Here is a 15,981-nt window from a genome sequence, read left to right on the forward strand (position 1 = left end):
GAGGTCAAGAGATCGAGACCATCCTGGTCAACATGGTGAAACCCCATCTCTACTAAAAATACAAAAAATTAGCTGGGCACAGTGGCGCGTGCCTGTAATCCCAGCTACTCAGGAGGCTGAGGCAGGAGAATTGCCTGAACCCAGGAGGCAGAGGTGGCGGTGAGCTGAGATTGCCCCACTGCACTCCAGCCTGGGTAACAAGAGCAAAACTCCGTCTCAAAAAAAAAAAAAAAAGTTTTATAATTTCAACTTTTATTTTAGATTCAGGGGGTACATGTGCAAATTTTTTTGTGTGTACATGGGTATACTGTGTGATACTGAAGTTTGGGGGTACAGTTCTCATCACTCAGATAAAAAGCATAGTACCCAATAAATTGTTTTTCAGTCCTTACCCCGTTTTCTCCCTCCCCATTATAGTCTATTGTGATGTTTATGTCCATGTGTACCCAATGTGTAGCTCCCACTTAATAAATTTATTAGAACATGCAGTAGTTGGTTTTCTGTTCCTGCCTTAAATCGCTTAGGATAATGACCTCCAGCTGCATCCATGTTTCTATAAAGGACATGATTTCATTCTTTTTTATGGCTGTGTGTTTTCTGCCTTCTCATGATGTCTGAGGATTTGTATCGACTTCTGTTAGGCCATTTGTTAGGTGCCCTTTATGTTGACTTTCAGAATTGCTGTGGCTTATAAACGTTCATGGGGTTTTAGAGCTGCTATTAATATTTCTCACCAAGAGAATGCAAACAGACTTCTGATCTCTGCAGGAAATAAGGTGGGGTTTTTAGCAATCAGTTGCCCCTTGTAATGGAAAGTAAAGTAGTATATTAAACAAAGTTGCTGGTTTTATTATAAAATAGACTGCTAGAAATCATTCTTTTCTACTGTCTTATTCTCAGTACACATGGATTATTCTTAGTATAATCATCAGTCTTAACTGACTAAACTCTGCAGTGGTAAGTATAACAGGTTATTTTGGTTGTTTTCCTTTGGAAATTGACATATTTGCTATGTAATCATAATCATAAGTGATACACTACTAAACCTTAATGTTTTCAAAAATTAATGTATTCACAATTAGCTTCTATTTTTACCTGGCAGGATTTTTAAAGATCTAACCTGTAATTGTGCCTTTGGGAATTTTAATTTTTCTCTGTTTTCTTCATTATATTTTTTCTCTATTTTTCTCTATGGTTGTTCATGCCTATAATCTCAGCACTTTGGGAGGCCAAGGTGGAAGGATCACTTGAGCTTAGGAGACCAGCCTAGGCAATATAATGCGATATCATCTCTGTAAAATAAAATTAGCCAAGTATGGTGGCACATGCCTGTAGTCCCAGCTACTTAGGAGGCTGAGGTGGTAGGATCACTTGAACCCAGGATGTCAAGGCTGCAATGAGCCATGATTATGCCACTGAACTCCAGTCTGAGCGATAGGGCAGACCTGTCTCAGAAAAAAAAAAAAGTGTAGGAATTGACACAAGCTAGGTACAGTGGCTTGTGCCTGTATTCCCAGCACTTTGTGAGGGCTGAGGTGGGAGGATCTCTTGAGCCCAGGGGTTCTAGAAAAGCCTGGGCAACATAGTGAAACTTTGTCTTTACCAAAAAAAAAAAAAAAAAAAGTGATGCAAAGAACAATAAAGGTAAATTCAAAAAGTTAGGCTTTCACTTGGCATATAAGCAGTGTTTTGTTTTTCCGTATTACCTTCCTGCTCTTGTCCTGTGCGGAAACTATTTATACCTGTTTCACCTGACAGTGACACTGATAATTCCTGTTTGTCTAACACTGTTTTGTATCCATTACTATAGAGACTACAGAAATAAAAGGCATAGTTCCCACTCTTAAAAAGCTAATATTGGGGGGAAAAACACATAGAACATTATGCTGCAGTTAAAACTTTCGGTCAGTTTGCATTGGTCAAGGTTGAGATGGATTTGATGTTGAAAGTGACCTGAGCTGGGAGGGGGCAAGAAGGCAGATACTGATATGGAAGATGCCTAGCAGAAAGTAGTCAAAGGTGTGGTTAGGTGGGTGGAAGGGAATGGAAACAAATTGTACAGAGCTCTGGGAGCTAAGTTGGAGAATTTGGACCTGATTCAGTAAGCATCAACAATCAGAATTTTTGAGCCTCATTTCTAGAAGGTTTTGTGTGGCATCAATATTCAGGACAGAACAAGACTGACCAGCCTGCAAAGCTGTTCTGTCTCTTCCTGCCACCCTCCCCCCATCCTTCCTTTGACTTACCCCAAACTCCTGGCTCCAAGTCATTGTCCTGCCTCAGCTTCCCAAGTAGCTGGAACTATAGGTACAAACCACCATGGCTGGCTTGTTCTTTTTTACTTTCTCCTTCATTCCTGGATTTAGTCAGTCACCACCTTCTGTCAACTGATTGCTTCAGAAATCAAAATATAGATTCTTCCTTCTTCCTATAGAAATCCAATACTTTATCAGAGAAGTCATTTTTGTGGGGAAAATTTATCAAAGGTTTAGATAAGATTAGATTCTAGGAATCTAATTAGCAATCTAGGAAGCTGAAAAAGCATATATTGTTGAGTTAACCTTGTTGAATGTCTTCTTGGCTGGCCTATAAGTATACAGGGGACTGCAGTTGGCTCATGCATATGTTGTTTAATTGGGTTTTTATGATAGCCTATGAAATGGGTACTGTTATTATCCTTATTTTATAGAAAAGAAAACTGTGGCGAGAAGGTATTATATCTTACCCCAGGTCACACTGCTAATTAGAAAAAACAGAATTGGAGTGCCCCTCTCTGACTTGTAACAGTGATTGCATTCTGCCTGTCCTCCCTTTTTAAATATAGAACAAACATTTTCTCCATATTAAGTATTATATTAAAGCACTATTTTTAATGTGTACATTATATTCCATTTTGTACGTATATTGTCATTTACTTCCCCTATGTTTGGAATTTTAGGTTGTTTATAATTATTCACTTTAATAATGTCTTTATAATCTGTGTTTGTATAATCTGGGCATAATGTGTAAAGTAGAATTACCAGATCAAAATTTGAATATTTTAAAAGTTCTCGATTCACACTACCAATTACCTTCAGTAGAATTATACTAGTTTCACTGCATGAAGGCCAACATTGAGGAGTATTTTTTTTTTTTTTTTTGAGACAGAGTCTCACACTGTTGCTTGGGCTGGAGTGCAATGGCACAATCTCAGCTCACTGCACCCTCCAACTCCTGGGTTCATGTGATTCTCCTACCTCAGTCTCCCAAGTAGCTGGGATTACAGGTGCATACCACCACACCTCGCTAATTTTTTGTATTTTTCATAGAGACGAGGTTTCACTGTGTTGGCCAGGCTGGTCTCAAACTCCCGACCTCATGATCTGCCCACTTCAGCCTCTCAAAAGTGCTGGGATTACAGGCGTCAGCCACTGTGCCTGCCTTTTTTTTTTTTTTTTTTTTTTTGAGACAGTCTCACTCTGTCTCCAGGCTGGAGTGCAGTGGCTTGATCTCAGCTCACTGCAACCTTCACCTCCCAGGTTCAAGGGATTCTCCTGCCTCAGCCTCCCAAGTAGCTGGGATTACAGGCACCTGGCACCACACCTGGCTAATTTTTATATTTTTAGTAAAGACGGTATTTCAGCATATTGACCAGGCTGGTCATGAACTTCTGACCTCAAGTGATCCACTTCCTGGCTTCCCAAGTGTTGGGATTACAGGCGTGAGCCACTGTTCCCGGCCAATTCTCTTTTTTTTTTTTTTTTTTTTTTTTAAAAGAGACAAGGTCTCGCTCTGTTGCCCTGCCTGGAGTACAGTGGTGCAGTCTTGGCTCACTGCAGCCTCCACTTCGCAGGTTCAAGGAATTCTCTGCCTCAGCCTTCTAAGTAGCTGGGATTACAGGCCCCTGCCACCACACCTGGCTGATTTTTGTATTTTTAGTAGAGACAGGGTTTTACCATCTTGGTCAGGCTGGTCTTGAACTCCTGACCCTCATGAGCCACCATGCCCATCCTGGCCAATGCTGCTTTATTTCATACAACATATATATTCCAAATGGATTAAAAGTAACTCAGTTTTTTTCCAAATAGTTAACTGTTTTTCTGGTACCCTTTATTCAACAATCTTTTTCTTACTAATTTACAATTACAACTTTTTTATTCACTAGAGTTTGTTTCTGGATTCTCTCTTCTGTTTAAATTGTCTGCCTATGGTAGTAAGCGGTACCACATTATATGAATTATTATGGCTTTATGGATATAGATAATAGCATCTTTAGTGAGGTTTTTTTAAATGCCTCCTGGAGGAGTTTGGGGCTGGAGGGGGAGGGGTTGTTTTTTCTCCTCCTCTCCCCGCCAGAGTGCAGAGGCCACTCGCTGCAGCCTTAACCTCCTGGACTCAAGCAATCCTCTCACCTCAGCCTTGCAGGTGACTGGGACTACAGGCGTCCACCACCACACCTGGTTAAATTTTAAAAGTTTTTGTAGAGACGGTGTCCTACTGCGTTGCCCAGGCCTGGTCTCAGACTCCTGGGCTCAAGCAGTTCACTGTCCTCAGCCTTCCAAACTCTTGGCAATCAGGCATACCACTGCACCTGGCCAGGGGAAGAGTTTTATAATCTTCAAATAGACCCTGTACGTTTCACTTCATGTTATTCTTTTTCTGTAATTTTTTATGTTTCTGTATATTTTCCTATATTTCAGTAGTTTATTAAATAATGTATATACACTTTGAAGTTTGTAGCCCATCTTGGTCCGAAAGAACTTGAAGAAATATATAGAAAATACAGATAATAAATGATATGAATAAACTAGAAAATACAAATTATAATAGAAATGTATTACATGGTTTGAGAGGCAACAAATTAAGATGTGGCCAGCTTAAAAATAAAATAGCAGTATAATCCTGTTAATGTAGGTTTCACAATAAAAGAAAAAAAGAATTCCTTGAAGGAAAGCTTTTCCAAGTATTTAACTCCCAATGCAATTTCTCCCACTTATCCTTTAGTGTAAGCTAAGACATGATGCCAAAGTGAAACTCAGTAAAAGTAGTTTACCGGGATCAGGCCATGTGGCCCAAGTATATCCAGCTTTCTGATGGTCTGGCACAATTCTGGGATAAAGCCTAGACTAGAATGCTGAATTCCACAGAGAGGTCAAGTCAGATAAGGACAGAAAGCCTTGGAGGATTTACCAGTTAAGGGCCATTGCTGGCCTCAGGGCAGCTCCATAAAGTATTGGGGAGCAGAAACCAAACTGGTGAGTAGAAGGTAAGAGACAGCAAGTGTGGAGATGAGCCTGGTAGGAAAAAAGATGACAGATATTAAATCGTGTGATAGGGTTGAGGGGAGTTTTAAATGGGCAAGATTTAAGCTACATAGAGCTAGCCAAGAAGTGGCTGAAGCAAGAGAAGGAAGGGCTGGCTGATCCAGCATGCTCTCCAGAGATGCAAGCCCCTGGGGTCCCTGTGTTGGAGGCTAGGTCCTTGTCACACACTCTACAGTCAGCAAGGGCAGGGAAGCACTCAGATGCCAGTTTTCTTTCCTTTTAGCCTCTTATCCCTGATTGCCTGGATTGCTCTTCTTAGTCTGAAGGAACCTCCTGTTGATCCTCTACAGAGAAGTTGACCGAATAGCAAAATGTTTTTTTATCTAAGCTTCACTTTTTCACCTAGATGGTAGAGAAACACAATAAGGACCTGGTCTTAGGTCCTTTTTATGAGCTCCATTTTATGGTGATACCACAGTCCAGACAATTAACCCATCCACTTTACCGAGATCATTTAATTGGTTAGTGTGGATTGGGTATGTTTGAGTTGAAGATGACAGCCAAACAATCAGAGAGAGATCCTTTAGGCAGTGAAACTGGGATTGCACATACAGATTAGAAAGACCTTTGTGTAGAAACAGTGGAAGTTAAAAGGCTAGTACAAGGTGTGGTGTGCTCAAGGAGGCTGATGAAAGAGTGCTCAGAGATGAAGGGAGCCAAGGGAGGAAAGAGGCTTATAAAGGAAAAATATGAGTTCCATTTTGTCAGATGCCAGAGAAACTGACAGGGTGAAGGAAAAGCCTTTGGGTTGGCTCTGGTGGTTCTTGATGGGGTGGTACCTGTGGGCCAAACAAAAGGACCACAGAGGGCTAAGGAGGGAGTTAAATCCTTTTTAATAGGGACAGATAGGGCCAGGCACGGTGGATCACGAGGTCAGGAGATCGAGACCATCCTCTCTAGCACAGTGAAACCCTGTCTCCACTAAAAATACAAAAAGTTAGCTGGGCGTGATGGCACTCACCTGTAGTCCCAGCTACTTGGAAGACTGAGGCAGGAGAATCGCTTGAAACTGGGAGGCAGAGGTTGCAGTGAGCTAAGATTGTGCCTCTGCACTCCATCCTGGGCGACAGAGTGAGACTCCATCTCAATATATATGTATGTATTTTAATTTATTTTATTTTTTGTGGACAGGGTCTCACTCACTCTGTTGCCCAGGCTGGGGAGTGCAATGGTGTGATCTCAGCTCACTGTAACCTCTGCATCCTGAGCTCAAATGATCCTCCTGCCTCATCCTCCCAAGTAGCTGGGACTACAGGCATGCACCACTATGCCTATTTTTTGTAGAGATGGTATTTCACCAAGTTGCCCAAGCTGGCCTCGAACTCCTGGACTCAAGGAATCTGCCCACCTCAGTCTCCCAAAGTGCTGGGATTACAGATGTGAGCCACCATCCCCAGCCTGGCTAATATATGGTTTTAAAAATTTGTAGAGATGGGGGTCTCCCTCTGTTGCCTGTGCTGGGCTTGAACTCCTGGGCTCATGTGGTTTACCTCATCCTCCCAAAGTGCTGGGATGACAGGCATGAGCCATCATACCTAGTCGTAAGGACAGATTTTTAAGATAAGAGAGCAGGTCATGCGTGGTGGCTTACACCTGTAATCCCAGTACTTTGGAAGGATAAGGTGGGTGGATCACCTAAGGTCAGGAGTTTGAGACCAGCCTGGCTAACATGGGGAAACCCCTCTCTACTAAAAATATAAAAATCAGCTGGGTGTAGTGGCGGGTGCCTGTAATCCCAGCCACTCAGGAGGCTGAGGCAGGACAATCACTTGGACCCAGGAGGCAGAAGTTTCAGTGAGCCGAGATCATGCCATTGCATTCCAGCCTGGGCGACAGAGTAAGACACTGTCTCAAAAACAAAAACAAATAAGAAGAGCAAAGCCATATGTAGAAGTATATGTAAATTCCATATATAATATGAGCACGCACGTGTGTGTGTGTGTGTGTGTGTATGTGTGTATATATATATATATATATATATACCCCTTTAAACGAATAGCTGAGAAAACAGAATCAGAATGTTAGATAATTTTCTTAATCTGGAGGAAAAAACGGTGTCCTGGAAGTAAATGAAAACACTTTTGAGTGATATAAACTTATTTTTGATGGTATTGGTTTACAGAAAAAGATTTGACAAAACCTAGAAGGCATGGGCAACTCAAGCAAGGATAGAGCCAAAAAATATGTAGGAATTAGAGTGGGTTAGGTATGTTTTGTGCTAAGAGAAACTGAGTATTTGAAAACAGTAAAGAAAGGGAGGAGATGGATTGGAGCTGCTAGTGTTGCTAGAGGCAGCTACAAGCACGGTCCCCAGGGAGAGTGACCTGGTCCAGCCTATTGGTTATTTACTGATTCAGAGGAGACTCCCTCTGGAAGGGAAGTAAAGCAAGTTAAGTAAAAGGAGGGATCCACTGTTTGATGGGATGCACTGAGATTTTTAAGCAGTGTATTGAGAGGCTCCTGGCTTGCTACTTTGTGTCTGATGTTTCTCTATAAAAATAGAAGCTATTGCTCTAAGACCTGAGTAGATGCTGTTGTTTCATGGACCTTATGTGCGCGCGGGCGGGCGTGTGTGTGTGTGTGTGTGTGTGTGTGTGTGTGTGTGGTGTTTTTTGTTTTTTGTTTTTACAGTGAGACACTACTCTTGTCAGCTCAACCCCTTGGAAACACAATTGGTTTCAGTGTTTATTCTTTTGTGCCACTTTTTCTACCTGGTTTATAATTCTGTGACTTCTTTTTGGTTGGACTTGGTTACTTGCAAGCAATTTTTAACATTTTAAGTTTTCAAATTCACACCAGAGACCAGATGGATTTTTTTTTCCATCCTCTTCAGATTGTAGCATCAAATTATATGCTGGAAAATCCTGGAGACAACAAAAATTGTTTTCACTCCACCAGTTTTATTATTGAGGATATTTAAGTAGTCTGGGATTATGTAGTGACTCTGACAGGGTCACCACATTTGCATTCACAGCATGTGAATTTTTCGTTCTTTGATGCCTTTTCTGAGAATGTCATTCTGAAGCAAATTGGGCTTTTTCGCTGTTCCCTAACTCCAGACATTTGGATTATCATTCCCTTTGCAGGGATACTAACTTTTGGGACTTTTTAGGGACTGAAAATTTTCACTTAAAAAATTTTTTTTTAGTTGTGTAGTTTTGAATGACTAAAAAAAAAGAAAATTCTTAATGGAGAAACGGTAATAGTATAATGTTAAATTGCAAAAGCTCACTCTGTGGGTCAAAAGTGGGATCTGACGTTCTGTGTTTCTAAGAAGCTCCAAGGTTATGCCGGTGTTGCTGGTCTGTCCCGTACAGAAGCTCCTAGCCTCATGTTGCTGTTGAGAATTTAGAGTGTGACTGGTTCAAATTAAGGTATGCTGTAAATGTAAAATATTCCTGGGCACGATGACATATAACTGTAATCCCAGCACTTTGGGAGTCCACAATGGAACAGTTGCTTGAGGCTGGGAGTTCAAGACCAGCCTGGGCCACTTAGTGAGCCCTCACCTCTACAAAAAAAATCACAAAATAAAAAAATTAAGGGCCAGGAATGGTGGCTTATGCCTATAATCCCAGCACTTTGGGAGGCTGAGGCGGGCAGATCACTTGAGCCCAAGAGTTTGAGACCAGTCTGGACAACATGGTGAGACCCCACCTCTGATAAAAATCCAAAAAAAATTAGCTTGGCACTTTGGCATGAACCTGCAGTCCCAGCTAGTTGGGAGGCTGACGTGGGAAAATCACCTGAGCCCAGGAAGTCAAGGCTGCAATGAGCCATGACCATTCTACTGCACTCCAGCCTGGGCAACAAACGAAACGCTGCCAAAAAAAAAAAAAAATTAGTTGAGCATGGTGGCATGCACCTGTAGTCCTAGCTGCTTGGGAGACTGAGGCAGGAGGATCACTGGAGCCCAGGAGTTAGAGATTACAGTGAGCTGTGATCATGCAATCCGATCTGGGCAACAGAGTGAGTCTGTGTCTCAAATATAACAATAATTTTTTAAATTGATTAAACCTTGAAATGATATTTTGGACATATTGGGCTAAGTAAAATAAATTACTAAAATGCATTTCACCTTTTTTTAACTTTTTAATATGAAATTTTTTTACTTAAAATTACATATAGTGTGGCTTGTTTGTGGCTTGCATTGTATTTCTATTGAACAGCACCAGTGTAGAGAATTTTTATCCTAAAAGTAATCTGTCTGAACAGTATGAGTATATAAAATTAATTGTAGTTAGGGGATTAGACTTAGTCTTTCACAATCAGAAGTATCAGTGAGAATAAAAATTCTAGCACTTGGACATTTTTAGTTTTTAGGCAAGTTATAAAGCATTCTACAAATGTTTTTTAATCCTCACCTTCTGCAGTAACATTTTGTTACATTTGTCCCCATTGTCATGGAACAGCATAGTAAGTAAGAGGCCTTTGCATTGGATGTTGTAGTATTTTTCTCTTGGTTGTTAAGAACAAGGGACTAATGAAAGAAGGTAATGGCAGAATAAACCAAACTGGCAACCCAACAACCTCAGGAGTTTTCCATGAGCCTTATTTTTGTTCCAGGCAGATGTTGGGTTTGCTGAATCAGTCCAGAAATGTACATTGCTTCAAGCCTGGCTTTTGCCCTCAAAGAGCTTTCACACCCAACTGGGAAAATAGATCATTTTGAGATTTTTTTTTTTGGAGAGTCTTGCTCTGTCGCCCAGACTGGAGTGTAGTGGCACGATTTTGGTTCACTGTGACCTCCACCTCACCGGTTCAAGCAATTCTCCTGCCTCAGCCTCCGGAGTACCTGGGACTACAGGCATGCGCCACGTTGCCCAGCTAATTTTTGTATTTTTAGTAGAAATGGGGTTTCACCGTGTTGACCAGGACAGTCTCAGTCTCTTGACCTCGTGGTTTGTCTGCCTCGGCCTCCCAAAGTGTTGGAATGACAGGCGTGAGCCACTGCACCCAGCCCATTTAGAGAAAATTTTAAGTGCTAAACTGTGTTTTTATTTTATCAGAAACACATTCGGAGTAAAGTAATGGCCACAAGAACCTCAGAAACCTTTGTTGTGCCAAGGATATCCTGGTGCTGAGAGGAGTGGATTAGACATAAAGTACAGAGTAAAAACAGGGAGATGACAGTGGGAACTGTATCCAGATAAAAAGACAAGCAGCTTGACTGAAGGGGAAAGTGCTAGAGGGCAAGACATTAATCCTAATAGGTTATCATAGGATCAGGTACCGAGGGCCTTGTAAGCCAAAGAGGGTGGTAAGTGCAACATACATTTTTTGCGAAACACCCTTTTTGAGAAAATTAAGTCCTGTTCCTTGTGAAATGAGTGAATCTTTACTTCTCTGTCCAGAAAACATAAGTGGTTTTCCATTGCCAGCGTCTGAGGTATAGTCTTCGTATTTTATTCAAGACTGTCCAAACTGGGGGGGCAACCAGCACATCTTTCTCGTTTTACTACCCTCTCCTCTGTCCTGTGCTTTAAGCCAGTTCTTTTTCTTACTCATAATTAATTCCCACGTGTTTATTCTACCCAAAAATCCAAACCCTTCCCCTACAGAATATACCCTCTGCCCCCATACTGCCAAACTCTGCCCTTAAACGTCCTGTTCATATTTCAGGGTTCCATTCAAATTCCACATTTATGAAGCATTTTTCTATCACACCTGGTCATGTTATCCGTCTCCAGACCTACCTAATTTTACCTTGAACCATTGTACTACCTATTTTGTCCTTATGTTAGACAGTAACTCCTATAATGTAGGATCAGGCCTTGCCCATCTCTCTGTAGTTCTTTTTTTTTTTTTTTTTTGAGACGGAGTTTCGCTCTTGCTACCCAGGCTGGGGTGCAATGGCGCGATCTCAGCTCACCGCAGCCTCCGCCTCCTGGGTTCAGGTAATTCTCCTGCCTCAGCCTCCTAGTAGCTGAGATTACAGGCACACACCACCATGCCCAGCTAATTTTTTGTATTTTTAGTAGACACAGGGTTTTTCCATATTGACCAGGATGGTCTTGATATCTTGACCTCGTGATTTACCTGCCTCAGCCTCCCAAAGTCCTGGGATTACAGGCTTGAGCTGCCGCGCCTGGCCCTCTCTGTAGTTCTTATACTGCCTCACAGGTGGTCCTGGCATAAGGAGTCTTCTCTGACTGCTAACATGGATACAATGTTAAAATGTCTGGACAGATTTGAAGAGTGTCTCTAATAGAAGTAGCAAAAGCTTTGTTTGAGCCCTATTCTTCTTGGCCAAAAATACAAAACTTTTTTTTTGGAGACAGGGTTTCACTCTGTTACCCAGGCTGCAGGCTGGAGTCTAATGGCGCTTGGCTCACCGCAATCTCTGCCTCCTCGGTTCAAGGGAGTCTAGTGCCTCAGCCTTTCAAGCAGCTGGGATTACAGGCACACTCCACCACAGCCGGCTATAAATTTATTATTATTATTATTATTATTATTTTTGATACAGAGCCTTGCTCTGCTGCCCTGGGTGGAGGAAGTATAGTGGCCTGATCTCAATTCACTGCAACTTCCACCTCCCAGGTTCAAGCAGTTCTTCTGCCTCAGCCTCCCTAATAGCTGAGATTACAGGCATCTGCCACCACACCTGGCTAATTTTTGTTATTTTTAGTAGAGACAGGGTTTCGCCACCTTGGCCAGGCTTGTCTGGCGCTCCTGATTTCAAGTGATTCCACCTGCCTCAGCCTCCCAAAATGCTGAGATTATAGGTGTGAGCCACTGCACCTGGCCTAAGTTTTAATTTTGAAGTAACCTAAGTTTGTATGCACTTGTGGGTTTTATTAGATCAGTTTATTGCCTTGAAGTAGATGATTGTTCACAACATTTTTCTTTTTTTTTTTAAGATGAAGTCTCACTCTGTCACTCTGGCTGCAGTGCAGTGGCACAATCTTGGCTCACTGAAACCTCCACCTCCCCAATTCAAGTAATTCTGCCTCAGCCTCCCAAGTAGCTGGGATTTACAGGCATGTGCTACCACACTGGCTAATTTTTGTATTTTTATCTTTATTTACTTACTTATTTAGAGATGAAGTCTCACTCTGTAGACTAGGCTGGGGTGCACTGGCTGGGATTACAGGCGACTGTCACCACGCCGGGCTAACTTTCTGTATTTTTAGTAGAAATGGGGTTTTACCATGTTGGCCAGGCTGGTCTCGAACTTTTGACCTCAAGTGATCCACCATCCTAAGCCTCCCAAAGTGCTGGGATTACAGGCATGAGCTGCTGCACTGCCTGGTCTGACTTATTTTGCTTTTTTTTTTTCTTTTTCTTTTTTTTTTTTAAGAGATGGGATTTTACCATGTTGGCCAGGATGGTCTCCAACTCCTGACCTCAGGTGATGCACTCGCCTTGGTCTCCCAAAGTGCTGGGATTACAGGCGTGAGCCATCATGCCCAGCCCTTATTTTGCTCTTATTTAGGTAATGTCATTCACAAGATTTTTGTTTGTTTTTTGTTTTTGAGACAGAGTCTCACTCTGTTGCCCAGGCTGGAGTGCATGGGCATGTTCTCAGCTTACTATGACCTCTACCTCCAGGGTTCAAGCTATTCTCATGCCTTAGCCTCTCGAGTAGCTGGGATTATAGGTGTGTGCCACCATGCCTGGCTAATTTTTTATTTTTTTATTTTTAGTACAGATGGGGTTTTGCCATGTGAGCCACGCTTGTCTTGAACTCCTGGCCTCAACTGATCCACCGGCCTTGGCCTCCCAAAGTGCTGGGATTACAGGCATGAGCCACTGTGCCTGGCCCATTCACAAGATTTAAGAGCCAAAAACTATGAATTGGCTGATTTGTTTTCTGTTTTCTATTGTATAATCAATTTGGTTGGCATTAATTGAGTACTTACCAACCTGGGCACAGTGCTAAAGAGTAAAAACCACTTGTTAGATGTAGTTCTTATTCTCAGGAAAGTCATGATCTCATTGTGGGGGCTGCAGGGAGAGATACCAAGTTGATGGTATGACATGGGGCAGTTTTGTGTGGTGTCTCCAAGCAGGGCCATTGCAGTCTAAATCTAAGTTCTGAGTTTGACTTCAAAAAACTTTGACAGAGGGGAAAATGGGGAACTACTGCTGCTCAGTGGATATAAAGTTCCAGTTACGCAAGATGAATAAGTTCTAGAGATCTGCTACACAACATAGTTTCTATGTTAATCATATCGTATTGTGCACTTTGAATTATGTTGAGGATGGATCTCATGATAAATGTTCTTACCACCAAAAACAAAAATACAAGGAAATTTTGGAGGCATGTTTAGTACTTTGTAGTAATAGTATCACAGATAGATGCATATGTCCAAATTCATCAAAATGTATACATTAAATACATGTAAGCTTTTTGTATGTCAATTATACCTTAATAAAGCTTTTTTTTTTTTTTTTTGAGATGGAGTTTTGCTCTTGTTGCCCAGGCTGCAGTGCAATAGCTTAAATCGGCTCACCACAACCCCTGCCTCCAGGGTTCAAGCAATTCTTCTGCCTCAGCCTCCCAAGTAGCTGGGATTACAAACATGCGCCACCATGCCTAGCTAATTTTGTATTCTTAGTAGAAAGGGGGTTTTTCCATGTTGGTCAGGCTGGTCTCAAACTCCCAACCTTAGGTGATCCCGTCTGCCTCGGCCTTCCAAAGTGCTGGGATTATAGGCATGAGCCACCGTGCCTGTCTGCCTTAATAAAGGTTTTTATAAAACATCGGCAGGGCCAGGCACAGTGGCTCACACATGTAATCCCAGCACTTTGGGAGGCCTAGGTGGGAGGATTGCTTGAGCCCAGGGGTTCAAGGCCTGCCTAGAAACATGGCAAGACCCCATCTTTGCAGAAAATTAAGTTAATTCACATGTGCATTATTTCACATCCTTGTCATTTTTTTTGTGATGAGAACACTTCAAAATCAACTTTTAGTTATCTTCAGGTATACATTAACTGTAATAGTCATGTTATACAATAGATCTCTTGAACTTATGCCCACCAACTGAAATTTTATGTTATTTGACCAATTTCTTCCCTACTACATGTATAGGATTTAAACTAGTTTTGTTAGTAATTCTTTAATATCATCAAATATCCAGTTGAAATTTCTAATTGTCTTGTGTCACATTTTTTTTCACCATTTATTGGTTTGAATCAGGATCCAAAGAAAATTCATTCATTGTGATTGATTACTGTCTCTTAAGGCTCTTTGCTCTGTATCAGAGTTTCTCATCCTCAGTGCTCTTGAGCCTGACATCTTGACATCTTGAGCCTGGTAGTTCTTTGTGATGGAGGACTGACATGTGCCTTGGAGGATGATTAATAACATCTCTAGCCTCCCCCGACTAGATACCAATAGCACATCCCAGCCCAGTAGGGACAACCAAATTTGTTAGCCAGATGTTCCTAGAGGCAAGTCACCCCAGGCTAAGAGCCGGTGATCTACTGGTTCTCCCTCCAATCTTCCCTTATATTCTTCTGGCTATTTATTTGCAGAAGAAACTGAGTATAATCTTGCAGTGTTTCCTCAGTATGGATATCGCTGACTTAATCCCTGTACTGTAATTTAACACCCTCAGTCACCAGTTTTCTGTTAATTGGTGACTTCTAGAGACTTGATTGGTTTCAGAGGTTTTGGGTTTGTTTGACAAGATTGCTTTATAGGTAGTGTTTTTTTCTTCCATCAAGAGGCACATAATGTCTGTTGTGTCTTTTTTAATATTAACCATTGATGCCTGATTCATTCACCATGGTCTTTTTGTTTTAAAATGTATGTTTTATTTAGACATGCTTTGCTTTACATAACAATCTGTGTTCTCCCTTAATAAAGGAAGGGGAAATGGAAGGTGAGGCGGTCGAAGCCATTGTGGAGGAGTCCGAAACTTTTATTAAAGGAAAGGAGAGAAAGACTTACCAGAGACGCCGGGAAGGGGGCCAGGAAGAAGATACCTGCCACCTACCCCAGAACCAGACGGATGGGGGTGAGGTGGTCCAGGATGTTAACAGCAGTGTACAGATGGTAATGATGGAACAGCTGGACCCCACCCTTCTTCAGATGAAGACTGAAGTAATGGAGGGTACAGTGGCTCCAGAAGCAGAGGCTGCTGTGGACGATACCCAGATTATAACTTTACAGGTTGTAAATATGGAGGAACAGCCCATAAACATAGGAGAGCTTCAGCTTGTTCAAGTACCTGTTCCTGTGACTGTACCTGTTGCTACTACTTCAGTAGAAGAACTCCAGGGGGCTTATGAGAATGAAGTGTCTAAAGAGGGCCTTGCGGAAAGTGAACCCATGATATGCCACACCTTACCCTTGCCTGAAGGTTTTCAGGTGGTTAAAGTGGGGGCCAATGGAGAGGTGGAGACACTAGAACAAGGGGAGCTTCCACCCCAGGAAGATCCTAGTTGGCAAAAAGACCCAGACTATCAGCCACCAGCCAAAAAAACAAAGAAAACCAAAAAGAGCAAACTGCGTTACACAGAGGAGGGCAAAGATGTGGATGTGTCTGTCTATGATTTTGAGGAAGAACAGCAGGAGGGTCTGCTGTCAGAGGTTAATGCAGAGAAAGTGGTTGGTAATATGAAGCCTCCAAAGCCAACAAAAATTAAAAAGAAAGGTAAAACAAGTTTATTATAGTGGTTTCATAAAACCATTTTGGGATAAGCACAGCACAGTGCATATGCACATTGT

General features: G+C 41.9%; 1 protein-coding gene across 2 annotated transcripts in view; it reads left to right on the forward strand.

The window, feature by feature from the left end:
* Positions 1–15,981, forward strand: part of CTCF (CCCTC-binding factor) — a 77,412-nt gene that overhangs the window by 29,802 nt on the left and 31,629 nt on the right. Inside the window, exon 3 of one of the 2 annotated variants that reach the window (XM_017967035.4) lies at positions 15,118–15,907. The exons of the other annotated variant lie outside the window; for it this stretch is intronic. Within the exon in view, the coding sequence (XP_017822524.2) occupies positions 15,127–15,907 (781 nt within the window). The 5' untranslated portion in view covers positions 15,118–15,126. The remainder of the gene's footprint in view (positions 1–15,117; positions 15,908–15,981) is intronic. 2 annotated transcript variants of the gene reach the window in all.

Source organism: Callithrix jacchus, chromosome 20 (genome assembly GCF_049354715.1).
Source record: "Callithrix jacchus isolate 240 chromosome 20, calJac240_pri, whole genome shotgun sequence".
Lineage (NCBI taxonomy): Eukaryota > Metazoa > Chordata > Mammalia > Primates > Cebidae > Callithrix > Callithrix jacchus.